The 27,417-nt window shown below is 43.3% G+C and overlaps 1 protein-coding gene across 2 annotated transcripts in view; it reads right to left on the reverse strand.

Annotated features, from left to right (window-relative positions):
* The window catches only part of LOC119379248 (cyclin-dependent kinase 14), a 150,646-nt gene that overhangs the window by 6,212 nt on the left and 117,017 nt on the right, over positions 1-27,417 (reverse strand). For both annotated transcript variants that reach the window (XM_037648493.2, XM_049411915.1), the window contains 12 exons: positions 21,829-22,078; positions 20,093-20,280; positions 18,464-18,555; positions 14,771-14,850; positions 14,542-14,636; positions 14,400-14,462; positions 13,243-13,304; positions 11,886-11,947; positions 11,370-11,490; positions 9,210-9,303; positions 7,834-7,897; positions 6,483-6,580 (listed from right to left, as the gene is read on the reverse strand). In XM_037648493.2, coding sequence (XP_037504421.1) covers positions 6,483-6,580; positions 7,834-7,897; positions 9,210-9,303; positions 11,370-11,490; positions 11,886-11,947; positions 13,243-13,304; positions 14,400-14,462; positions 14,542-14,636; positions 14,771-14,850; positions 18,464-18,555; positions 20,093-20,280; positions 21,829-22,078 — 1,269 coding nt within the window. The remainder of the gene's footprint in view (positions 1-6,482; positions 6,581-7,833; positions 7,898-9,209; positions 9,304-11,369; positions 11,491-11,885; positions 11,948-13,242; positions 13,305-14,399; positions 14,463-14,541; positions 14,637-14,770; positions 14,851-18,463; positions 18,556-20,092; positions 20,281-21,828; positions 22,079-27,417) is intronic.

The raw sequence follows: 27,417 nt of genomic DNA on the forward strand, positions 1-27,417 counted from the left end.
ATGAAAAGAAAGAGATAGACACTAGAAGTGAGTTACTAAATCAGTAGTGGGACAATGTTATCTTAAGCTTCTCTTAAATACACCAAAACATAAGGACTCAAAACACTTCGAGGCTATGTCAAGAAAATGTTGATCTGTATGAGGCTTACGTGAACATGTGAGCGAAATATTATCGCACTGCATGCAGCAGAAGATTTACCAACAATTACCAACGGATGTAAACAAGACCAAAAAATCCCTGGTTTTTTCCTATGCAATGTCATCATATGCTATACAGCATATAGGCCCAGCATGTACTGCTTCATTTCATGATCATAGGAACATTCTACTATTTCTAATTGTGAGTTGTGTAGGTGAAAATTATGTATGTCTGTGATCTCAAAAAGATGAAGTATTTCGTCTTTGGTCTTCTGGCCTCCATTGTCAATTATCTGCTTAACGTATGCTTTCTTCTACTTCGACCCTCAAATGAGGTGGCACATTGCAATACATGCGTGCTCTTTCAAACACTATGTGCCTAATTTTATCATTTTTCTTGTGCTGAGTACACTATCACTGTACTCAGCAATGCATATTATTATGTTCATCGCACATATGCTTGCTATGCGAACTACAGTTGGTTACAAGCGAAGAAAAATACAGTCAACGTCCTATTTTTCGGACTCCCTAGGGACCGCGAAATCGTCCGAAAAAACGAATTCATGCTTTTTTATTCCGCTCAAGCGGTCAAATCACCACAGCCACTTCCGAAGTAGCTTTAATGCCTCCCAGTACAATTATCAGACATTTTGGTGCGCGCCCAGGCTCTCGCAAATACATTCGGTACCTTGCGTGCCAACCGCCACTTGCAAGTTTGCATCTCGTGGTGAGCGCCGCTGCTACCAGCAAAGCGCGGGATAGATTACGTCCCTCTTGCATGGAGCGTTTGGAAACGATGACGCGGAACACACCGTGCGCACGTAAACGATGCATACACACATCGCCGAATCTCCGACGATACGCAGCATTTGCTGCCGTGCGAAGCCGATCGTTTCTAGTTGTGTGCAGCACATCGCCAATTAAGCTGACGCCGTCACTGCACTGTTGCTGTATCGTACGCACGCATTTATCATGAAAGTGTTCGTGATGCGCACTTTGTTCCTGACCGCACACGGGCGCGGCAATGGCGAGCTGGTTTCGTCCGTGAAGGAAACGAGTTCTTGCGGCGCAGCGCGTTTGGGTTCTCGCCTATTAAATGCGTGTAGTATGCATACAACTGCGCTAGGCCACATGCACTACCGGACAATTAACTGAAGATGCTTATCGTAAGCGTTGTTAGTGATTAAGCCGTACTGGCGCGTTTGCCAGCTGCCGCCATCACGCCGCCGTGCATTTCCGCTGCTTATCCGTAACGACATTGCCGCACGACGCCGTGATAGCGGCCCCTTTCAATTTCTGGTCTGCTTCACCCCACAACGCTTTGGCATTGCGGCAAAGCTGACTTTCGTACTCTGCTACTGTCGCAAACAGATCGACTTGCGAAAGCGCTGGTTCGACCCTACGAGATGATAGACGCGGCAGAGGTGGGGGGCTTCAAATAATGCCTTTAGGACCTGCAATTTGGGCAGAAGGTACGAAAAATCGGACGCGGAAGTGTTTCAGCGTCCGAAATTTCGGACGTTCTAATCAGAGTGTCGGAACGGAACGAAAACCGAAAACGAAAAAAACGATATTTTTGACCGGAACGACAAACGTAACGAACGTTATTTATTATTTCGTTCGGAGTGAACCGAAATTTTTTCAATCGTTTTTTCGGTTCATGAGAAAATTTCGCAATCCAGAACAACTGAGCTCATGCAATGTGGGCATATCTCAGGGTATAGTATTAGCGCGTACCTCAGACAAGAAATCCAAAGCAAAGATATGTTGAAATTGTGCGAAAACGAGAACAGTGGCAACAGAGATGTTTATATTAACGCAAGTGGACTTTTGCGCGCCTGTCAAGCAGGCCAAAGTGGAGAAGGGCATTGTCGGCGCTGAAGTTTGTTACAGCGAAAAGCTGTTATGAGATCCACAACAGCCGATTTTGGCGCCATAGTGTCCGCGGCCGCCGGTGTACGTGACCGCTATGCGTGGTATAAGAAATAATAACTGAGAAACACATTTCTAGATCATGGCCTTCTGCGTTGCAAGTCGGGTCTTCCACCACAGGTCACGCTGGTGCTTATAACTCCATCGCAAAAATACTCTACACAGGCGTCATGTCGGGCAAGGAATCGCGTTAACATTGTAATATAGCGTGGTAGAAGAGTAAAATAACAACCAGTCATCACACAATGCTAATAGCGCAAAGAGTGTGTGGTTTAATGCCTCCCAGCAGTGTTGCGGAGTTACTACTCCTGAATTGGAATGACTCCTGAATCATTTCATATTTTCGCGACTCCGGAATGGAATTGGGACAACGCTCGGAGGAATGGAATGAGAATGGAATTACGTCTTTTTCCGAAAATAGAGCACGTTTTCGTCTACGTGCTGTTTTTCAAGCTTCAAACGTTAGTATAAGTCAGAGCCTCGCAAGTTAACACTAAAGCAGTATTTTAAAAATGGCTTAGCTGATTATAAGCACGGTACATTTATAAGCAACGCGCCTACTACAAACGGAGGCATAAGTTAGTGTACAAACAAATGCATTACCCAGCAGATACGAAGGGAGAAACAAATTACCCCTGCGCGTTAGTTCCTATTTGATACCCCCACCCGAAAATGGCGAATACTCTATGCACAGCCTGATCTTTATATCACGAGCCGTTTAGTACGTGACACACGCAAATAACCTTTGCGACAAGGAAGACATTGCATACCTGCGCACAGGCGAACACAAAGTTCTCCTCACCCATCCATGCTTGCGAGGCGCGCATGACAAGCGTGAGTGCCGACAGGCAGTGCGGCCCAGTTCCGTATTCGATGCAAAGGCGCGTTTTGTCAGCATAAAATACGCTATGTCGTCATTTTAGCATTAACAGATTTAAGCTTAAACAATATTGAAACACCACCATTAGTTCAAACATGTTGACCACGCAAATACTATCGGTTGCGGGGAGAACTGCCCCTATGGGAATTAGTAGGGTTGTACTGACCTGAGATATGTCACCAAGCTACTATTCCTTCGACCTGGCAACGTGGTTTTGCATACTTTTGCAGCTTCTTAATGCATTTGATGACATCAGCTTAAGGGGGCGTTCATTCTTAACTCGATAAAACTATCAAGATGCCTTTCCTACGTCGAGGAATTACAGCATTGGAATTGAACTGCCCGGCCATTCCCAGAGTGCGAATGGGCTAAGTTTTTTCATTCCGCGGAATTAAAAGGAATGGAATTGCGGCAAGTTCTAATTCCCCGCAATGGATTTGAAATGGAATGGAGGCGCCCATTCCGCAACACCGCTTCGCACCCACTGCAAAGTGCTCAGCCGTAATTCTTCATCGTCGTCAGCCACAGCACAAAGTGTACATAATGCCTTACAGAAGTGTAGCGTGTACCACGAGACTCCGAAGAATGACGAAAAATGGCATAATGGGAACTTCTCTACTTCAGAAAAATTGGGATGATTTATGGCGTAGTAGGTACCTTGCATGTGTACTTGTATTATTACCCCGAGAGACTCTCCAACGAGCTCTACAAAGTCCGCTCTTCCAGCTTTCGCTGTGACTGTGCTGTGTGTTCCGCGCAGGCCTGTCGATCTTTTTATCAGAACAGCGGTCTCGCACATCAGAGAGTACACTCAATGACGTGCTGCTTCTGAGATCGTGCTCACTCCCTTGACACAAATCAATGAGCCTACTAAAAAAATTCGTATTTGGCTCTTTGAGAAAATAAATACTATGACTGAAAATAATACTGGTTTGTGCTAGTTGGTAGGAATTCGTGGTACAGTTACTTCCGCTCCTCTGAAGAACGTGTTTTACCCTTGTCCCACTTTCCTAAGAGGAGGGCAAGTAACTACATCATAAATCCAATGTTTTTTTTAATGATTGCCTCACCTTTTTCATACTTTCTTTTTTTATATACAAAGAAAAAAAAAAACGTTACGAACCGTTACGGAACGTTTTTTTTTCCGTTCCGGAACAGAAACGAAACGGAACTTTTTGCGGTGAAACGAAACTAAAACCGAAACGAAAAACATTTCGTTCCGACACCCTGGTTCTAATACGTTGACGTCTATGGGGCTGGTGACGGTGCCGCGAAAGCGTCCGAATTTTCGAGCATGTCCGGAAAATCGGGCGTCCGAAAAATCGGCAGTTGACTGTATAAGCTCTGCTCACAGCCATTGATGTGCCATGCAGGAATAATCTGCATTGATGATGTTCAGAAAAAAAAATGTAGATGATTTAGAGCTATGGGAGAGTGGTGAGCTGTACCTAAAATAAGGTTGTTAGCTGAAGATAAGTGCTTCATCCAACGACAATCGCTCATTTCTGTGACATTAAGCATTTCTGCATGCTTTAGTCGAATTCTGCCATACAGATATGCATTTGTGTCACTGGATTTCAATAGAAACCTTAAACATCCTTACAAATTTTATTGAAGATTCTCACATTAGTACTCAGCCAATTTCAGTCAGAAAAGGCAAACTTTAATTTTCCAACATGCCTAGTTTTTACATTAGTAGTGAGTAAGTACTTGCCATTCGAATGAAAACCAGCAGGTATGGCTCTCTTACAGAGGTGACTGACATGCACACCGCAATCATGTGGGTAGAGCTTGTATTTACTCAGGTTGCAACTGACTATAGCTCTCTCTTACGTGCTTTGCACCAGCCACGCCTCACGAGTTAAGACACCTTGGCACACATCACTCTGTAATTGGCAAACTGATGATGCTTTGAAATAATGCAGGTACAGTAGCACCCCGCTGATACGTTTTTGAAGGGACCGTAGGAAATAAACGTAAGAGACGGGAAACGTAAGAGACAAAAAGCAGGAAAAACGGCAAAATATTTAGTGGTACAGAATTTTATTTCAATTCTTACGAGCAGCACGAAAATTGGCGCGCTCAGCCGCGATCTAGTCGATGGCTAGAAACGCGGAGCTAAGGACGGCCTCATCCACAGAAATGTAATCAACGTATGTGATTTTTTTAACACCAACAGCTGTAGGTATGAAAGAACTAAGCACACGCAATCACGACCAGCGCGGCGAGTCCGACCGCGAACTGCACGCACGACCATGCGAGCTCCAACCAGCTCGAATTCCTCCCGTTCTCCGACAAATAACGATGATGATGAGTCTACGCCAACGCGATGGCAGAAGTGAATGCCAATCTCGAAGGCCTTGCTTTCGCAAGCAATTACGTCATACACGCCATCTTTGTGCAATGCAATCTCAAAGGCTATGCTTTTGTCAATAGTAAATGCCAATCTCGAAGGCCTTGCTTTCGCGCGCAGTTACGTCATAGACGCCATCTTGCAATTGAATCTCGAAGGCCATGCTTTTGTTTGCATCAATTGAAAGATTTTGTTGCTTGCGCCTCTCATGCGGCTAATATTACGGTCAAACGAGGCCAAGCTGCGTGAAAATGCACCATGGCCGCTCTCTTTGGTAGTCACTCGGTCGGCTCCGAGCGCACTTCGCGACGGATCATACGGGAACGGTCCGACAGTTACGACGTAACAGCGGGGTTCCCAATACATTGTATCCTATGGGAGCTATGCCGGGACCGGCGGAAAACGACGTAACAGCCGGGAAAACGCAGCAGTGAGGAACGTAACAGCGGGGTTCTACTGTATTTGGATTTATTTATATATTTCATAATAACCTCCGGGCCAAAGGCATTATGGAGGGGGGTAGAAATAACTATCTCTCAGTTAACCTTCTGCAGGAAAAAGCCACACACTCGTGCAGCTTGACTAGACCAGAACTCAAAAGCGCAAGTCTGCCTGCAGCCCTGTCGTGCAATCAGCAAGTGGGCCAGGGTATTCACTATGGTTGTGCACAGCTGCTTCACAGCGTAAATATTGCAGCTGCCATGGAGTGCCACAATAAGACTTTTCACCAGCAAGAATCTCTGACAACCACGTGTTCTGATCTCTATAAGTAACATACTTCCAAGTGCATGGTGACATGAGGCAGCCCAAGTGCACATCTTGTGCTGAGAGAGCGTTGCAAATACTTGAACTGTAACTAGCGCCACATGCATTGAAAGAAAAAAAAGAAAACTCAATGACGTGATATGAGCTGACATAATTATTGAGAAGGGCCTTGACATTGAGCCATTCCGCCTGTGTCGCTTTTAGAGCGCTAGTGGACAAAAAAGCAAACACTGCACTAACGTATGATAACTATCTTTAACTATGCTCATACTTGAAGGATTTGAAACATTTTTGAGACACCTGACTCAGACACCTGACACATATTTTAATGGTGAGGTCACTTTATGATTACTACGAGAAATGTTTTAGGGCCCATTTTTAAAAGGCAAATCTCTAAAAGAAAAACAGTAATACCTGGAGAAATCTGTTGGCAATTTCATCGGCCTGCGGTATCTCTGATAGCTTAGGGAAGGCTTGTTTTAGAGGCTGGCCTGGGTACATTCCAAATTTGTCTGGAACAGAAAAAGAAATTGTAGAACTGTGTTCCAATCATGGAGGAAGGAATACTAAGGAGAGGCCCGGACGTCACATTCGTGAAGCCCCCATATCGCAAACATCCGCATCGCCTCCTAGCGAAGGCGCAGCGAAACATTTCGCGATTTCCGTTGCGACGTTTGCAAGCGCATGCGCGCATCGCGAAACTTTGCAGCCTTTTTTGTTTGTTTGTTTTTCGCCGTGCAAGCGGCGTAGTCGATTCACGCATGCTACTCTTTGTGTGTTTTCTTTAGCAAAGCTACGCAATGCCCAGCTGTTGCGTATACACGGTGCAAATCGCGTGCACTGCGGACAGTACCTGGTGTCACTTTTCATGTGTACGTATACGTTCGCTTCATTGCTGATCACTAAGGCACGGTATTTGCATGCGAAGCTCTCGGATGTGCGCTCTGTTGCTTGCTACCTCATTCTGTCAACTCAGAACTCACGTGAACTTTTGTTTTTGGCGTCTGACGCGCGTACATAACATGCGCTAAAGGCAGCGTACGTTTTAGAGGCTGTGTCGTTCAACGAAAGGGCAATAAACTTTTGTTATCATCAGACTACGTGATGTATGTATCGTGCGGTGTGCGCACTGGAATTACAAACTTTACGTGCACGATCGCGTATACAATACAGCTGTGTCTTCTTTTCGACGTGAAGTTACGTCAACTATAGGTTGGCGTTGCGCCGAATAGCTACTGCGCTCACTCCATATACACGAGCAAAGAACCGCTAATCGGGCAATAGATCTGAAAATCGGGCTACAAGGAAGGAAAAAAAAGGCCTAACGCCCAGCAGAACGCGTAAGTCACTGCTAGGTGAGTTCGAATACGATGAGGCAGGGGCTGAATGTTTTTGATTACGGCACGTACCGGCACTTTCTGTACTGTTGCACAAAAACGCTCCTCGAAGAACTTCATCACGCAACGCTCGGGCCTGCCGCGCACGAACAGCCTGGTAAACGTCTGCTTGCAACATTTTACTGCGTGCGAACCGCACAATACGTGCTAAGTTTACGCCGGGACTACAAATCCGAACAGAAGCGAACCACCGCAGAGAGCACGCCGCGGGGCGTCTGCTGTTTTGTTTGCCCCATATTGGCTTGTTTGCCCCATAAATCTGACGTCCCTTCCGCCACACTTTTCGCAATGCATTGGGATACGATAGGGCCTCTCCTTAGTTTTTCCTTCCTCCATGGTTCCAATAAAGACAAGAAAGCAAGACTTACGAAGTTTGTAGTTCTTATAACGAGAAACGCCTTCCCAAGTTTCCTCTGTAGGGGTCCCCAGGATCTGAAATTCAGGAGGCCAAAATTGGTCACTATAACGTTAGGCATGCTGTGACACCAATGACAAAATGAGCAAGGCTCTACTAATGACTTAGTGCAGGAATATAATTTGCGCGCTCATCACCAGGCCGCTTTGAGCAACAACTACAAAATCACAGCGAATACCAAATAAAAATAATGCAAGAAAAAAGTAAAAAAAAAAGAGCATAAAAGATTGCACCTACTCACGACATTGTAAGCAAAAAAAGTACAAGTTCAAAACTTATGCAAAGATGTAGATTATGCACAAGCTGTGAAAAGCATGAAACTACACAATACACAACAATGCCAAGTTGTAGGATCACATAAAAGAGCAAACGAGTTTTTATTTTGCAAACCTAACACTGAAAACATTTGGAGATAAAAAGTTGCTATCGATCAAAAATATTGGTCTGATCGAAACTCTACTCATCTATAACAATCTCATTCACTAACTTTCTTTACCACAGAAAATTTCGGGGTCTTGAAGTTTTAATGTTTCATTTCAAGACATATTAGTTGAAACGTGTACTGCTGTATGTACACTGTAAAAAACACTAATGTACGAAAGCAACCCACCTTGACAAAAAAAAACAATTCAATAACAATAGCAGCACATACTTCTCACGCTTGATGTATCGTCAAAAGAGTGTATAATTACAGCAGAAAATTAGTCAACCTGAAGTAAGATGCTGTATTTTCACTACTGCCATTTACTAAAGTTTTGTAGCTGAGCCAGCCAAAGAGCATATCTTCTGTCACTTGATCAGCGAGGCACTTGGAGCAGTGGTCGCCAGCTTTGGAAATATACCTCCTGTTGAAATTTGACTTCTCGAGATTCCCCAATATATGAAAAATTGCAAGAAAAGAAACTAAAAAGTAAATTTTGGTCTTCATTTCACATAGTGTGCAATGTTACGGATTTCTGACAGAAATGTTTAACACTGCCAAAAACCTGTAGATCAAAACAACCGATTTTCTTGGGCATGGTAAGGAAATAGCAAATCTGAGTCACCTACAACACTAAAGCCCTATGTGGCAGCCAAATAACAGCTCAACGGGAAAAGTGCTTGAAGTGCGTTGTAGAAAAGCAGTAAAAAGAGGAAAAAAAAAAAGCTGTGGTTGCTTACATTAAATTAGGATCATGTAGTATGCTTCATGTAGTATGTATGCTTCATGATCATGTAGTATAGATTCTGCACTGCGATTAAATTAAACAATGGAACGACATCAAAGCATACAGACACTTCCTGGCATGTGAGTGTGAGGTGCAATTAAGTATGTGTATCAAACCTTACCCTCCAGATTTTATCCAGCTGATCGGTTGTGTCCTTGACACCAGGGAATGCAGCTGCACCGGTTATCATCTCAATGAATATGCAGCCCACTCCCCTGCATAATGAAAACCAACAATTGCAGCCAAGCTTAACCAAGACAACACATTTTAAGGGATGATGTCATGGGCAGCGCAAGAGGGGCGCTTGCCCCCCCCCCCCCCCCAAGCCACACCAGCGCTCCCCCCTCTGATGCAATGCAACATGGCTTTGCACCCCCCAAGACAAAATCCTGCCAACACCCATGGATGATGTTCAGAAGTATAAGCAACAAATTTGTAAATCATGAGCACGGCAAGAAAATCTTTTTGCCCAGCTCTAGAAATTCCACATGAAATTGGGTGGTTAATTAGAAAATTTGCATATGTGCACGACTGACCAATAGAGTGCCAGTTTTGGTAGCAGGCCATATAGCTGTGTGTGAAGCAAAAAAAAGTTTGTTTTTTTTTCCCACAATGCTGTGATCTCAAAAATTTGTGCGCAACAGTTGCCCTGGATGCTTCAGTTTAAAATACTATAGTATTTTTGACAGTGTGCGCAATACAGGCAAAGTTGATGCAATACTGTCATGTCTAGTAGGCAGGGGTACTTTTTATTTTCTGCTTATAATATAACTACAGAACATCCAAAGCTTCAAAGTACTGCTTTTTTTTTTACCAAGTTTGAAGGTGTAGACTGCCTCATTAAAAATTATTGTAGAATGTTACCTCCAGAGTAATTCACATTTTAGAAATACATAAGTGACATTAAGTAAAATTTACAGAAGAAATTACATGCCTGCAGTACGTACAATGTGAGAGCGTGGCATCATGCTCTGCTCCATTAACGGCTGCTCTTTTAAGCAACAGAACGTTCATAGGTTGATTGGCTGCAGCCCTTATGGTAATTGTTTTTATAAAGCAACGATGCAAATGAAAACAGCACGATTTCTGAAAGCATGGCCACTGTCACACTGCAGATTTTACGGGCGAAGCACCTTAGGGTCTCGGCGTGCATCGAGTATTGTCGTCTGCTGTCAGGACGGTCCATTTGCTTGAGCGCAAGAGAGGGCCCCACCGCGTCAGGGCTCGCCGTGCGGTGACAGAGAGCGAACAGTGCGCATTGACTATGGAAACGCTCTTTCTGCAATGAACGCTGAACTACCAGCTTGCAAGGAACGAGAACGCGCCCTCGACCACGAGAGACAACGCCGACGCAGGCAGCGTCTGCTAGCGAGTTTCTTGATTTAAAACAACAACAACAACAACAACAACAACAACAACAACAACAAAAAAAAAAAAAAAAAAAACGGCCACCCCGTATATATAGGCACTGGATCTTGACCTGCAATGTAACGCCGGTGGGAGATTTCTCTTGTGCGTAGTGGAACAACAAAGATTTGCAGCATGCACGTTGACTAAAAGCGGACTGCGGGTCTCTGTGTCTGATCTATCTTCTGCCTCTAATTGCCCATTAGCAGCGATTTTGCTGTGGGAAACACTGGCACACACTGCATGCTTCACCCCTCCACATGTTTCACGTTGGTGGAGCTGAAACACCCTTCCCTACACGCTACGCCTCTCCCCAATTTTTTGTACTTCAGCATTGCTGGCAAAGCTCACAAAACAACAGAACATTTTAATAGCTCTCACGTTAACCTTTTTAAATAGCCATTATGTTGGCCTGCCCACATATGCTTACACCATTCCACATATTTACATATTTAATTAGAGAAATTTCTCCCTGCTTTGTCACAATATAGTTCAAAACCAACAGTTGAACATCCCCTTTTCCTTAAGAGATATGTTCTAAGCGGAGGCTATACTAACATTCACCTACAAGTCCTCTTAAGCGTAACAACAAACCGCAATCTCGCTGAAATGCTATAACTGAACAAAACTTCCACAGTAAAAAAAGGGTTCCATGATACACACACCAACCGGTTGTGGCTATTGCTAAATACTAGTTCTGGCAACTACTAGCTAGAGCTCAGTCTAACACAGCAAACATTACAATGCTGAGAGAGAAGAAACGAAGCCAACTTTAAAGTGGAAAGGAACTTTCAATTAAAGTGACCTGCAGCAGATTGCAGCACAACAGCAATCAAAATGACTATAAATGGTTTATGCAAAAGTAGACACACACCACATGTCCAGTGATGTTGAGTAGTCTGTTGATCCAAGCAACACATCAGGTGGCCGGTACCACAAAGTGACCACTTCATGTGAGTAAGTACGACTAGGCACAGACTTGGCTCTGGCAAGACCTGCAGTAAAGCGTGCATTCTTCATTACCAAGTTTATGGAGTTCGAAGGAGCTTGGGAACCAAGGCGACCATATACACGCGTCGCGAGGAGCACTATCAATCATGATCAGGTGCATTCGAGATTAAATTTATTATGTCAAATGGTTCTTTTGGGAGCCTACTGCAGTCAGCAAACTTGATTCAAATTCGGCTTGATTGCAAGTGAAAGTGCTCATATGACATCAGCATTAAGCAGAAATTGCACTTTGCAATTTGCATTCTCCACCAAGGATCTCGGTGAATGAATCTAATTTTGAGTCTTATTTTTAGTCAACTTGTAGCAAAAGTCCAAGGCTGTAAAATCTAAATTCTTCACTTATTATTCATAGACCAAGCAGTGAACAATAGCCACCTACCAAAATCTGCAAGTTTCAGCTCCCCCTGTTCGCTGATGAGAAGGTTTTGAGGTTTCAGATCTCTGAAAATAAGATGAAGACAAACAACACAATAAGAGGAGATATTACCTTCCCATATAGCATCTTTTCATAACAACATAGCAGTAAGGACTGTTTTTATCTTCATGACTTTCAAATGACGTCGTAAACAGGTGGTTCAGGTTGGTCAAACAGGGGACATATTGAATTCATGGGTCATAACAAGATATTCTGACACAATAATATCCAATATGGGTCAACGTTACACATATGGATTCTTCGAAAGTAAGTATTCTTAGAAATGAGCATGTTTTTCCTTTTATACACTTACTGCTATAAAAATGTGCATCATGTACAACAGCCAGATGCACAAAGTGAAATATAGAAGTGACAAAATTGCAAAAACTCAGAACAGCAGCATTTCATCCTAAAAAAAAAAAAAAGAAATCTTAATAATAACATGTGGGGTTTTAGTACCCAAAACACGATATGATTATGAGGCACACCGTAGTGGAGGGCTCGAAAAATTTTGATCAACTGATGTTCTTGAACGTGCCCCAACATTACACAGTACATGGTCCTCTAGCATTTGGCCTCAATCGAAATGCAACCACCGCTACTGGGATCGAACCGAAAAAATTTCTTAAGGCAACTGAATAAAGTGCAAATGAAATGCAAAATTGTGAGGCTGCTTTTAACAGCTACTTCCCGGAGCATCAACAGAAATGCTTATGACAAGTGCATCAACATATAACAAAGGCTGTACTCGTCCAGTGGTGCCTGTTTCAGCTTATATTACCAGATATGTATTGTCAAAGGTTACCATTATCACTGTGCCACATGAGCTGAGAATGCAGTGAAAGTACCTTTTACCACTCTTTTGCTCCCTATGCTTAAAATGTACCAAGTGAATGAAGCTCCACAACATAGATAAAACGATACATGCAATTCCAATACTATAACCAGGCTTGTCTGCAGTCTTTCATGTGAGTGACAAATGAACAAATATGTCTGTACAGTAGCACGCATTCTATGAAAGCTGAAGCACCTCTGCAAAGAATACTGCACAAGGAAAAAGATTTTTATATATATAATATCAATAAAATTCTTCATGTAGCCATACCTCCCAAGTTAAAATGTGTTACAAAAATGTTCACAAGTCACATGTGCCCATGATAATGTTGCCTGCTCGGTTAGTTATTTCATCATATTTTAGGTGGGACATACCAGCGAATAAACAAACACTGAACAGGACAGCACCTGTCCTATCCAGTTCGTGTTAATGTTGATTTGCTGGTACTGAATGACTGAATATAAACAAGTAAAAAGCCACTTGTACCTGTGAAGAATGACTCGTTCATGACAGTAAGACAGACCACGTAAAAGCTGGAATAGAAAAAGCTGAAAGAAAACAATGACTTATGAGAAAAAGCTAGGAGAACACACACAGCAATACACCCTTTGTAAGGCTAACCAATGGCTTTCAGGAACAGTGAAAATAAAATCACATTTAGGTGTGGTTTCACATGTTATAGTTCATAGACATTGGAATTTTAGCAGCAATGACAACCACTGCTTATTGTGCAGCACTCAGATGCTAGGTGGCAAAGCTGTTTTGCTTCATGGACAAAATACGCCTTCACCTCGCATTTTCAGGCAGTGAGGCCTGCAACAAGTCTACTGCAAGTCTGTGATCCACAGGAGAGAAATGCTGATGTCATTATTTGAATTATTTTGCCCCTACTCTCTTTTACATGTGTGAATATGTGTGTTGACATTAAGTGAAAAAATTATTTATTTTGAACCCTCAATTAACCTTTCAATTAACTCATAAGGTATCAATGGAGAAGTTGTTGTGAAAGTTAAAAAATGACCGATAACATCAGCAACCTAGGCTTTCTGTGATCTAGGTCATGGCATAACGGTAAAGGATCACACGTATAGAGCTGAGGATGTGGGTTTGGCTCCTATTGAAGGCAAGTTGTTTTTGTCCACGTTCATTTCCTTTTGCCGTACAATTTTCTACAACTATATAAAGATACTAGACTTGTGCTATCTTTGGCTTCATTATATGACTGTTGACTTGATATGGTCAAAACTAACAAAAATCAGACATATTGTTTCCTGTCTTCAGCTTAAGTGTTTGCAAGGATATGCACTTTGAACTGATTTTGACGATGGCACTGACTTCGATGACACCTCAAACTTCCGTAAAAAAGCACTGCATCTATCATTGAGACCATAATTTTGTTGTTTCAGCGCAGACCTCATGCAATTTTGCCAGTTTACAACTAGGTCGTATATGGACAGCGTAGAGATAAAAAAAATTCATGACTACGGTATACTAAAAAATAGGTTTATAGGCACATAGTGGGTTTAACCACATTTTTTATACAACCAGTCAGAAAGCAGAACTCTGGCAAAATACGGAGTCAAATTTACCAAGAAATTAAGGGCCCTATGTTTAATATAGGACAACCAAAAAGTGGGTACCACCTTGACGTTCTTGGGGTTGAGGCCACCAGGGTGCTTCTCAAGGTACTGGCTAAGGTCTGTGTGCTAAAGGAAAAAGAAAAGCTTAGGTAAGGTATGCTGAAAAAAACATAAAACAGACAATCGATAAAGCTGCCACACTTACCACATATTCAAATACAAATGTCAGTGTGTCTTTAGTGTGGATGATGTCATGAAGGGTCACTATATTAGCATGTTTAAGACCCCGCAACAATGATGCTGGAAAAAAAATCATTATCATAAGGAAAGAAGTAAATACATAATTCAACTTTTATGGTCCTACTAGTCATTGATCAGGCATGAGAAAGTGTCAGGAATGGACAAGGTGCTAGTAAAAATAAAGAAAGGCTCACCTTCTCTGATTGCTGTGAATGGTGTGCCTTCTTCAGGCTGCAGCCTGATTTCCTTGAGCGCAACTACTTTGCCCATGAGACTGAAAGTAAGGTAAGTAATGTGCTACAATGGAACTAATGTGTTCCCGATCATATACTACCAGGAGCATACAGCAGCAATTGTGAAGACAGAAATTAGTGCAGTAAAAGCTCGTTAATTCAAACTCGAAGGGAACTATAAAATTGTTTGAATTAAGCGGAGTTCAAATTAGTAGGCGGGTGCTAGAATGAACGGACATCGCACCACACTGCGCGGGCAGAACCCAAAGAAGCCACCTCTGAACTAGGCCCTACTTACACGTTTGTGGCAGGTGATTTCATAAATTAAGTTCATGGAGCTCTAACAGTGAATAGAATTAATTTATCACTCAGTGATACACCAGAAACAAGGACCAACAACATGCATTCATGTGAGCAGTGAGCCTTAAGTGGAATATATGATGCTATTTATGCTCCAAAACACGTTCATTTACATGGCAGAGTTAACGCAATCAGAATGAAAAGCAATCAGTAATTTGCATTTGCTTGCGTTTCTTCTGTTTAAACTCCATCAGCATCGTTTGCAGCTTGCCCAATAGCTCCAGCGCAGCGTCCAAATTCTCATCTACTGAGAAATGCTGCTGTTTCGTTGTTTTGCATCTCTAGTAAATTTGATTTGGTTTGGTTTTGAAACACACTGTGATCGCTTTGGGCCGACTTCTGCGAGGAGCAATGAAAAGCAGAGGCTCCCAGTTCAAATTAACCGTTGTGGATACCGATGCGTTCGAATTATCAGGAGTTTTCCCCCGTAGAAATACACAGGGCTGTGCCGGGGCCAGTGCGTCAGTTCGAATTAACTGTAAGTTTGAAATAACCGAGTTCGAATTAATGAGCTTTAACTGTAGTACGGGTATGCGAACAGTGATTTTTGAAACCGAATCAAACACGAATTGAATGGTGCCTAGAGCAAATTGAATCGAATATTGAATACTTTTCTAATATTCTCTGAATATTACACAGCAATTTTTACAGCAATGTAAAACAATGTTCACATCCTAGTATTCACAGTTTTAGCACCATAAGCACGATGGGAGCACCAGAAACAAAAAAGCAGTTTCTTCACATGCACGTAACTCTCCAGGAAGTATGAATGATAATTTTGCAGCCAAAGTCCAGCACCCCAGAAGATGCTGCTACTGCACTACACAAGCCCTCATATTTTATGCCAATACTACGTCGGCAGGGATGAAATTTATTGCACATCTGTGTTTCATTTGGGTGCAGTTCACATTTTGAAATACAGTATAACCTCGTTACAACGGATCTGTTTACAACAGACATTCGGATATTACATACCAATTTGCGGCGTTATGCCGACCTCCGTATTAGTTCCATTGATTGATCTTCGTTTACAACGGATTCTGGTACAACGGACATTCGGATATAATTGACTAAAATTTCAGGCCAGCAAGGTGGTCAGGACTCCTTTAGTGCGGACTTTTATACCACGGTCATTAACTTCCGACTTCAAACATCGCTTAGCATACTTTCGGGACGGGAGCAGCGCACCGCGGATATCGACGTACCGATTTAAGAACGAAGGCCGCTGATCCCCGGTCTGTCAATGATCAGCTATGCCTAGCTGTGGCGACAAAAAAAACGGCGCGCAGCGTGCTTGGTGTTGCGTTTGGGACGCTGACACGCGAAATTGCGAGCCGCTGCCACCGCTTTTCCGCGCGGTCGCTGCGCGGCGAGCTTGGCCGGGGGTCCGCTGCCGATGCGCAAAATGCCCATCCGCGGTTCTGAGGAGCCAGCGGGCAATGCGATTCGTTGCTTGAGACGAAGGACATTACGGCTTCTTCGCTTTCGCATGTCCGCTAGCGCGATGTTCTTGCCCGCAAAGTTCGGATTTGGCTCGTACATCGGCACCGTGAACGGAGTTAGGCCTAACCACGACATCTAGTAGAAAGCTTGGTTGCGATGTGCGTGGCCGCAGTGCCCGATGTTTCAAAGTACGTCATGCTCGATTGCGAGTACAAGGAGTTGTCCCGCGGTGGTCTTCGTCATAAGCTTCGAAGTGCTGATAAGAAGAACCTCGAACAGCGGGTCCAACGAGTCAACGCTATTAGTCGCACGTCTGCGATGTTCGCGACGAGTGCGGCGCGCTATCGTAATCTGATGATTGAGCTTCCGCTTGCAGCTGCCCAACTAAAGCGTTCCAAATTATCGTCGACCCGTAAACACAGAACGAGTGCGAACGCGTCACTAAGTAGCGCAATTTTCGACAGCCACGACCTCGCGACGCACAAGCAGCAGACGACCATCCCGAAGCGAGCATTAACACGTTTTGGCTGCTTCTGCGGTAATACCGCAGAAGCAGCCAAAACGTGTTTTTCGTACGCTTGTTACTGAATGGAGGAGCCAGCTGAAACGGAAAACTTGAACGCGGAGAAATGCTCTTTACGACGAGCCCAAAATGGTGGCGCCCAGTTGCGCCGTTGCCGAGCTATAATTTTGAAAAACGCTTTTTTTATATTTCCGCAATTTTCGCCAAGTCGGCAGACGCAAAACAAATTTTTATAGCACTTCTACGTAGTTTTCATTGAAGATATTTTGGAATCAGATAGAAATGGGCTACAGAAACTGAAAATGCGATTTTCCAAAAATCGCATTTTTTTTGGTCCCCCGCTAAAATAAGACCATGTTTGTGACTCGTAATTCTCTCCGGTTATAACAGACCCATTCAGTGTTTACATGAAAGTCTGTTGTAACAGTACTTGGATTTTACATACTCCCTTTACAACAGACCAAAATCCTTTTCACTATGAAGGTCTGTTGTAATGAGGTTATACTGTATGTGTAAACTATGCGAAATGCATTCATCTTTACAAATAAGGCACCATACGATTCATTGTTCAAAACTTTTTAACATTCACACACCTTTACAATGTAGACAATATCAAGGTTTGGTCCACAATGTTCTGCCATCATAAAAGTGATCACGTTAGCGTTATATTGCATTGAAGCACACTGGACATAGGACAAGACCAATCGAGTGCAGAAGTGCCCCTGTCTTTATTCTGGATATACAGAATTAAGGACACATAACATACTCGCTGTCGCTAGCTGTTGGTTCAGTCCAAAGATGACACATAGAGGGCAGGTATAGGAAATACTGGTACTGTTGGGCAGATATATAATACCAACTTTTCTGCATGTTTGTGCCAAGTACAGGGTAATTCTTGTGTATGTTCCAACAAAACTGTTTTGTAAACTTCAAAACTGAGCTAACTAGCCATTTTAAATATGGCAATCATTATTGCAATGCATTTAAGTCAAGCCCTAGTGAACACCAACACACCTAATTAATTTTCTCGAAATATGAAAGGTGGTGATAGATTATAGAAAAGTTGTCATCAATGATTTACAATGTAGTTAGCACTCTGTAGTAAATTGCTGCCACTGCTTTAGCGTCTGCAATTTACGATACACAAAGGCACTTAAAATACATTATACGTATGCAGTGATGCCACTTGAAATCAACGTTGAGAAACTAGCACGCTGCCATGCAAAGTAACGTAAAATATCTTACTAAATCTTATTTTTTTCGTGTATTGTGTAGTAACATAAAAGGCAATGTTGAAGCCAATGAAGTGAAATAGAGAGGGTACTTACTTGCTGTAACCCCTGTAGACAGTCGCATAGGAACCTTCTCCTAGTTGTTCTAGTCGTACATAGGCTTCTATCCTACCAAAGGTCATGTTTCCCTATGTTTTGAAATGACATGAACAAGGCAGGTGGCTCAAAAGGCAGTCCAACATATGACAGTAAGTTGTTTGCTTTCAAATTGCCTTACATGCAATTTGAAAGCTTATCCTATATCTCCTCAGCAAGGAACAAAGAAAAAGGACCTGAGCAAAACTTTCATGAAGAATCCCTCCCCCTTCGCTAAAATTTGACCATGGCCCCACCGCATAAAAATATTTTCTAGCAACAAAGCTACAATATTATAATATATAACATCAGTTATGATGATTATAATTGGCGGTGTGCAAATATCAATTTTTAAAGTGCAATATGAATTCCAATAATGAAAACCAATTGCGAATTGAATTGAACATTTTGCAAATATTTTCAAATACAAATAGTACACCTACTTCTGCCTTTCGTAAAAAAAAAAGTTTTTTTTTTCGCCACCCGGATATGAAAAGTAAGTTGTTTGCACAGCAAACTATATACAGGAAATTTATGCATTGCACAAAACTATATGCTTTAGTGATACAACACATTGCTAACATTTTGTACACCCATCATAATAGGGAATTAGCTATCTGCCATCAAGTTATAAATCTAATGCTAATTTATCATTACCGACTTTTTGCACTTGTTTGTCTGAAATTGATATCAGCACAAGGACCTACATACTAGTGTTAAAGTTTTCATAATTGGATGCACAAATAGGCAAATTAGTTTTATTGCTCCCCCCCCCCCCCACACACACTTCGATTATTTGAAGAAAGCATCTATTTTTCCATAATTATTACACCCCTTCCATCAAAATTTCGGAGGGGGGGGGGGGCTTCGACGGCTGATGGGTGGTGTAATAATTACCGAACACAAGTGCTTTCGTCAAATAAACAAGGCCTTCAGCAAGTGGTCCCCCAGGCCTGCCAGTACACCTCCTCTTCTAATTTCGGCTGCGGATTGCGGTAGCTCATTTAACTAGAATTGCCTTCAACTCATGCGCACCTATCGCGTGCAACAAGCGGTGGTGGTCATATCAAAAATTGGAATCCACTGCTATCTTGGCTCGTACACACTTTGCACACGCCGCAGATTACCTGCAAGATGGTGCACAGCTGTGCTATCTTGCAGCCATTGACACCCACCACATATTACCTGCCATAATAGTGCACGGCCGAGCTATCTTGCAGCCACTGACGACCACACACCTAATGAAGCTGAACCTATCACAGGCTACTTTAAAATCCTGGTTCCTCTTGTCATCCAGATTCAAGCTATCCAGATTGTTCGAGCAGTGTTTCACAACCTAGCTATGACACACATCAGATTGAGCTCTTCAATCTCTGTGTTAGTTTTGTCAAAATGCAGCCCAGGTATTTGATATTTGGGCTCCATTTTTGCTTAGCTATCCTATCACAAGATACAAGACAATCTGGAGTATTGCAGAACATTTTTATTATTATTACTCTTAAAGAAATCATTGGGATGCAGAGCAAGCTCTTCATATTGGCATGACAACCTGCTGAAGACTCAGAAGAGAGGCAATTGGTAGTCACTGACCTCAAACGTCATGGAGGGGCACCGGTGTGCTTTGGATCCCTTCTCTTGAGAGAAGAAGATTTCAGATTTTGGCCGTGCAGGTTTCCGGGCAGTTGCCATCTGCTGGTACTCCATGGACGTGCACTCATCAAAGCTGCTGCTGTGTGGAGCGGGCCGTGGCCAGTGGCCCCCACTTCTGCCTGATGAAGCTGCAAGAATGGTCATATCTAAAGCACGGCTCAGGTGAAGAAATGCTACAATGGGTTGCCTTCGTTTATACTGAACAGGCCGTGTGCGCTACAATTTGTAGAATCATGCCCCAGCTGCGATAAAAACTTCATATTCTCTCTGTCATGCTTATGCGGAAGTCTGAGCCTCCTTATGCCAACTGTGACTGCGCACAGAACTCAGCTTAAATACTCACACCCAACTTGATGGCAAAGCATTAACTAAACTAAAGCAGAGAACATTTGCTAACACAAATATACCATCCTCACTGTGGAAAATGTGCCTTTTTGTAACTGAGTGATAGGACATCTCAAGAGCAGCACGAGCATTATGTTGCTGCTTATATTTGTCATTCAAACCGAGATGGTGGCCTATCCCGATAAGTAAAACCATGAAACTTAATGTATAAAGAATGGCAAAGTCAGTACTACCCATGACAAAGATGAACCATAAATCTGATCCTCACCAATGTGTGGAATGAAACTAGTTTCTTCTATATGAAGGATATAAAAATGGTAGGCCTGCGCGAAACACGTAGCACAGTCACAGTAAAAGCTGGAAGAGCGGCCTTTCTAGAGCCCGTTGTAAACTCTCTTGGGGCAATTACAACAAGTACACTTGCAAGGTACCCAATATGCCATAAATCATCATAATTTTTGTGAAGTAGGGAAGCACCCACAATGCCATTATTCGTCATTCTGCGGAGAAGCGAGGTACTCGCTACACATCTGTAAGGCATTACAAGCACTGGGTTGATGCTGTGGCTGATGACGATTAAGAATTACGGTTAAGTCCTTTGTAATGGGTTGGAAGCTTTAAACGACCCACTCGTTATGCAATTCCCATTGTGTGATGCCTGGTTGTTGTCATTTTACCGTGCTATATTACATACGTTAACGTGACTCCTGCATAGGGTCTTTTTGTGAAGAAGTTTCAAGCATAAGCGTGGCTCTGTGGTAGAATACTCAACCGCCACGCAGAGTGCCCAAGTTCAAATCCCATCCGATCCTGGATATTTTTTTTTTTCTCATTTTGCGTGATAGCAGTTACGGACACTGGCAGCGGACAACTACGCCACCAAAATCGGCTGCTATTGTGACCGCATAACAGCTTTCGCTGTAAAATTTGTGCTGTGAGAGTTATGCACTGCAATAGCAAAATGACAAAGCTCAAAGTAGCTACAATGATCGAAAGCAATAGGGGTGTGCTTTAAAGTAAATCATGACCTAAAATGGCAAAGGCTCATATTGCTAGTGCATTGTATGGAAAGGACCATGACTGTCATGGTGTAGTCATGCATTTGTGACAGTACCCTTTCAAATCACACACAGTTCCCGAGCCTCCAAACAGATTGTACCTGAACAGGCGAGCCAAGACAGCACAATTATGCGAACTGCACATTTAGTTCTTGCCATGTTTGTATGAACGACAAGAGAATGCAACAAACAGTGCCCGAGAATTCCATACACCTTTGTTGCACACAACAACTCTTTTAGATGGCTTGATGGAACCCAATTTCTGCCACACACCTTCGGATCGGGCAGCCATTTTGCAGACTTTGTTGAGGTAGCTGTGCGAAGAGGAGGTTCGAGGTGGTGGCAAGGGGGCAGGGGGCTCAGAGTGAAGCTTATCCTCACACACAGGGCTCAGGTTGCCATTGGGCTCCCGGCCGGCTACATTGCTGTTCGGTGTCGAGCTGCGTGCATTGTCCAGAGCCCCATCTTCCACACTCTCACTCTTCTCAAAGCCGTTCATTGTCACGCGTGTCACGGCCACATTCTGCAATGAACACAAACTGGATCAGATACAATTAGCCAAAAGCTAATAGAAACAAAAGCAGCAGGTATGTCTTTCTAAACATACAGAGAAGATGCCAAAGAAGATGGCAGAAGAGACTTTTAAAGGCCAACTCCGGCAATTTTTCGAGGTCAATGGATTGCAATAAAATTCGCTGGGTACGTTCCTTTTCACGCTCCCATTATTTATGCTCAATTACAAGCTGGAGAGATACGCAGATTCATTACAAATGAATTTTATTAATTGCCCCGACTCTCCCTACCTCGCTTCTCAGAATTATTGGCAACATTGTGTGCATGACGTCATTATTTGCAAAGTGGAAGTGACGGAATCGAGAGGCCCCTAGGGTGTCTGCTATCCGAAAGGAACAATTGTGTGTGTTTGGCCAGCGCTTCGTTGGCTGGGCGTGCGAGTTTCAGTTCCTTGTGGTAGTGCATGCGATGGGTGGTGGCAAGTGGTGTTGAGTTGTGGGTTGCACACGATTTTCCATTGGCAGTCACAAAGCACTCACACCTGATTACCCTGCGTCTTTATATTAGAGTGTTGTAGCTAGCAATGTCGGTTTACCGCACGGAAAGTGCGGTAATACCATACCGGCTAAACGTGAACATTACCGGCCATGTACCGGCCATGCGTGAACATTACCGTACGGAAACACTTTCCGTAACATATAGAGGGTGCACCATGACCGGGCCTATTGGTATACAATGAGCTGCGCGTCGTGCGAAACAACATAGCCTAATCTAGTAACACTGATGCGAAAGGTGGCTTGTACTTGGCTTATATTAAATTCCTTCGGCCCTACCAACATGATGTTGAACGCTGCTCTTGCCAAACTTATGCACTTTTCCCATAGCTATATTAAGAAGCTTTAGTTAGTCCGCGAACTTCTCAGCGATAGCATTTTACACGATCGCAGCCCCACAAACTTGAGCCACCTGGACAGGGCGTGCCATCTGGTGGTGGAATGCGCAACCAGGCAAGCAGAGAACTAAACAGGTGTGTTAGACTTCATCGAAGAGGAACGGCGATTTTAGTTGGCCTCCAAATATGTTGGAATCGCAGCTGTCATTTTCTGACAGCTCAGAGGAGCTTGTGCACATGGCACGGTCGGTCACACAAGATATATTTCCCGACAGAGTCACCTCTGCCCTGAGCGTCTGCTTTTCGCCGCTTTCGCAGCTTTCATACTACGCGCTGGCGGGACTGGCATGCCTTGCATGATTTCCGGTTTTTGCCCACTTATATGTCACGCGAAGACTCGGTTGGGTTTCGGTTTCGCTGTTGAGCTTTTTTGTTTATTTAAAATTATTCTTCAATTTGCTGAGTATTTCTGCTATCGGGCCCATGACAGGAGCGTCTCATGAACATAAAAGCACCATTACTTTGACATGGCCGAAAAATCGCCGGAGTTGGCCTTTAAGCCCTTTTTATCAGGAGAAATAATTTCAAGAAGCTTTTCATAATGAATGTTTTAGTCGCTACAGAAGATAGGAACTGAAAAGACGAATTATTGGAAACAATGCCATGAGCAGTAGGCTATTTGCGAAATCAATTTCCACAAATTTTGCAAAGTACTAAGCCCTAAAAATAATTAATTTCGTTATGAGTTAAGAGCATTACCTGACTGACATCAGTACAGCTATAGCTAGTATCAAGCATAAAACAAAGGGTGCAGAAATGTACAAATGCAAATTAAATATTCATCATTCAGCCTGCATTCAAATCTGAAGTCACTATAGCAAGCATTTTTACAGCGAAGCTGTTAAAATCTCGCTAGGTTTCTCATGTCGTCCTGCGCTTTTTCGCCAAGCTAAAAATAGCATCGCAGAGCATAGCGAGGTGGAGAGTAGAGTGGAGAGGGGTTAGCAGGGGAGGAGGAGCGACGCGACGAGAGAAGGCCAGAGCACCAAGAGCACTCCGCAGCGACGTCATCACTTCGTCACGCGGAGAAGGCCGCCGCGAACGACGTTGAGTCTCGTACCATGGGCGCGCAAGGAGCGTTCGTGCACAAACGCACGCGTCTGTGGCGGTGCTGCAACGCCGTGCTAGCGTTCAGCACGGTCGTTGCGTGGGCATGTTCAGACGTGTTTCTGGGCTTGAGTTTCTCGCTCTGTCGCTTCTCCATGAGAAATATGGGGGAGACGAAAAAAAAGAAAGTAATGTTTTGCTGCAAGGGCAAAGCAATGTATGCGATAGCACCAAACTGGAAAGTTTATGAAATAAGGCTGGCAGCTCACTCGTTTAGCATCCCACATACACTCTAAGACAAAATCGAGTATTTTGGGAGTGTTTCTGCCACACAACAACAATCGTCATCCACCTCGCGTGCTTTCCTCGCGTTATCACCGCGGTCGCGGCACTTTCCGGTCACGAACGGCGCGCGCGTTATCAGCGTGACATAGCATTCTTGACAGGAAAGTGACGAGAGCTGGGTTTTCAAGAAAGGAAACGCGAGCAAGCCAGATGACGATTATTGTTGTGTGGCAGAAATACTCCCCATATACTCGATTTTGTCTTAGAGTGTAGCATAACTCAACAAAATGCTGCCGTTATGAACCACGCCCGTTGCAGTGAGCGAAATGGCCAAAGTGGTGAGAACACAGCACCTACAAAGGTATGAACCGTCTGCTGACCCCTGTAGAGATAGGACGACCGCGTCCGTCCGATCAAAGTACGCAGTTTCTGCCGAAGCCAGGCAGCCCTCCACCCCCTCTCCTCCTCCGGAACCGCACCGTGGGCATTTCGCGCGACGGAGGGCGGCCGGTGCGTTTCATGTCGCTTGAGCCGCGATCATCGGCTGTCCTCGCACTAGTGATGCAGAACTATCGGTAAATTGACTATCGATAGCATCGATAGTTCTTTTGAAACTATCGATAGCACTACTATCGACAAACTATCGATAGTGCAATTGGTAGTAGCATCGTTAATATTACTAGTGATTACTAGCGATAGTACTGCCACGCGTGTTTATTGCTTTGTTTTAATGTATTCGGGTTTCAACCACAAATAATATTAGCAACGTTTGACCGCGCTGTAATGTTTGAGAAGCTTCACAATTGTTTGAGATCATTATGTTAAGACTACGCGCCGGACGCGAATAGTCAAGTTTATTCGAGAGCTTACGCGAGCACCAGCGATAACGCTGGAAGTTTCGATGACTGATGCATAAAAGCAGGGTGTCGGAACGAAATGTTTTTCGTTTCGGTTTTAGTTTCGTTCCACCGCAAAAAGTTCCATTCCGTTTCTGTTCCGGAACGAAAAAAAAAAAAAAAGTTCCGTAACGGTTCGTAACGGTTTTTTGCGCAAAAATTTGACGTTAAGGTAATCATAAAGAACATTGGATTTGTGATGTAGTGACTTGCCCTCCTCTTTGGAAAGTGGGACAAGGGTAAAACACGTTCTTCAGAGGAGCGGAAGCAACTCTACCACGAATTCCTACCAACTTGCACAAAGCAGTATTAATTTCAAAGTCATAGTATTTATTTTCTCAAAAGACAAATACGATTTTTTTAGTGGGCTCAGTGCTTTGTGTCAAGGGAGTGAGCACGACCTCAGAAGCAGCACGTCACTGAGTGTACTCTCTGATGTCCGAGACCGCTGTTCTGATAAAAGGATCGCCAGGCCTGCGGGGAACACGCAGCACAGTCACAGCGAAAGCTGGAAGAGCGGACTTTGTAGAGTCCGTTGTAGATTCTCTTGGGGCAACTAATACAAGTACACATGCAAGGTACCCACTACGCCATAAATCATCGTAATTTTTCTCAAGTAGCGTAGTTCCTACTATGCAATTTTCGTCACTTTTTTGGAGAAACGTGGTACCCGCTACATATCTGTATAAGTCAGTGCACTTTGTGCTGTGGCTGATGACGATGAGGAATTACGGCTGAGCACTTTGCAGTGGGTGGGAACTTGCAGTGTTGCGGAATGGGAGCCTCCATACCATTCCAATTCCATTCCGGGGAATTAGAACTTGCCGCAATTCCATTCCTTTCAATTCCTCGGAATGAAAAAACTTAGCCCATTCCCACTCCGGGAGTGGCCGGGCAATTCAATTCCATTCCTGTTTTCCTCAAAGTAGGAAAGGCATCTTGATAGTTTTATCGAGTCAAGAATGAACGCCCCATAAAGGTAATGTCATCAGAGGCATTAAGAACTGGGTCATTCCAAGTGAAACGTCCCAGCCCAAATTTCGACCATCAGCGATTCTATTGAAAAAAATTGAGCTGATAGGTAACTATACGAGAGTGATTTTCCTAAAGTATTTTCGTCCAAAAAAATTATGTGGTCACGTGACCGCCCTTCGAATATTCCGCCAAAAACGAAAAGTTAGGTGGGAATAAATTATGCGTATTCAACCTTGAAATTGGGTACAACGGCACAATGGGTTTTAAAGTATTCTGTTGTCATTGTACTTTCACGTGACGTCACAAGTAAAACCATATATTCATTTTGCGGCCTAAATAGGCTTAGCAAAGAAGCAAGAAAAAATGCAAATTCAGACAATTTTTGTAAAAAAGGCGGCGAAGTTTCAGCAACAAAATTTTTTTTGCTCGTTTACCAATACATATAATATGTGCTAAAAATATTTTCAACTTATGTAAACCAATGTTTATTGAGAAAAATGCTTCCAAAGTTGACAAAAAATGACTTTTGGGGGAGGTTCAATCGCAAATTAAGCCTTGAGGCCCTCGCGCTAAAAATACACAAGATAGTTCATTATATGCTCCCATGTCTTGTCTGTTGATGTGGAAAATTTTATTCCTGTAAATTTTGTTTAAAGCGAAAAAATAATTTTTGATGTGCACAACCAACGTCACTGGTAGGCAGTACCAATGTCTGTCTTTGCTGTAGAACGCGTGCTTGTTCTTGGTGATTTTTCGGCCTTGTCTGAGGGCCACGTCAGTTGCTCAAGCCAATTCTGGCAGTGTTCCTTCGCATCAGTGTATATATATCGGAACCAGCTTACTTTTTTTTCTTCATAACTGGCCTTCTTGGCATTAGGAAAAGTCAGGCTGACGAACACAGCATGGGCATGAGAGTTTGGCAATGGCATCTATTTGCTGAATCTGCTTCATTTTATCTGCCACAGATTCCTGAATCACATGGTTCCTTGTTCTCGGGTGGTTGATACTAGCAGAAAAACAGTGCTTCATGGTTTACGAACACATAAAAAAGGAAAGTTTGGCTTCCGAAACGTAAATTTCTTGTCTTTCAGGTCTTTTGCTTCCTGATGTGTTGTCCTCTGTTCACAGTTTTGACACCTTAATCGTTAATATCAAAGTACGCTACTTTGTCTTTCACACTAGCTTGCTCACTTG

The sequence above is a fragment of the Rhipicephalus sanguineus genome, chromosome 1 (assembly GCF_013339695.2).
Source record: "Rhipicephalus sanguineus isolate Rsan-2018 chromosome 1, BIME_Rsan_1.4, whole genome shotgun sequence".
NCBI classification, from domain to species: Eukaryota; Metazoa; Arthropoda; class Arachnida; order Ixodida; family Ixodidae; genus Rhipicephalus; species Rhipicephalus sanguineus.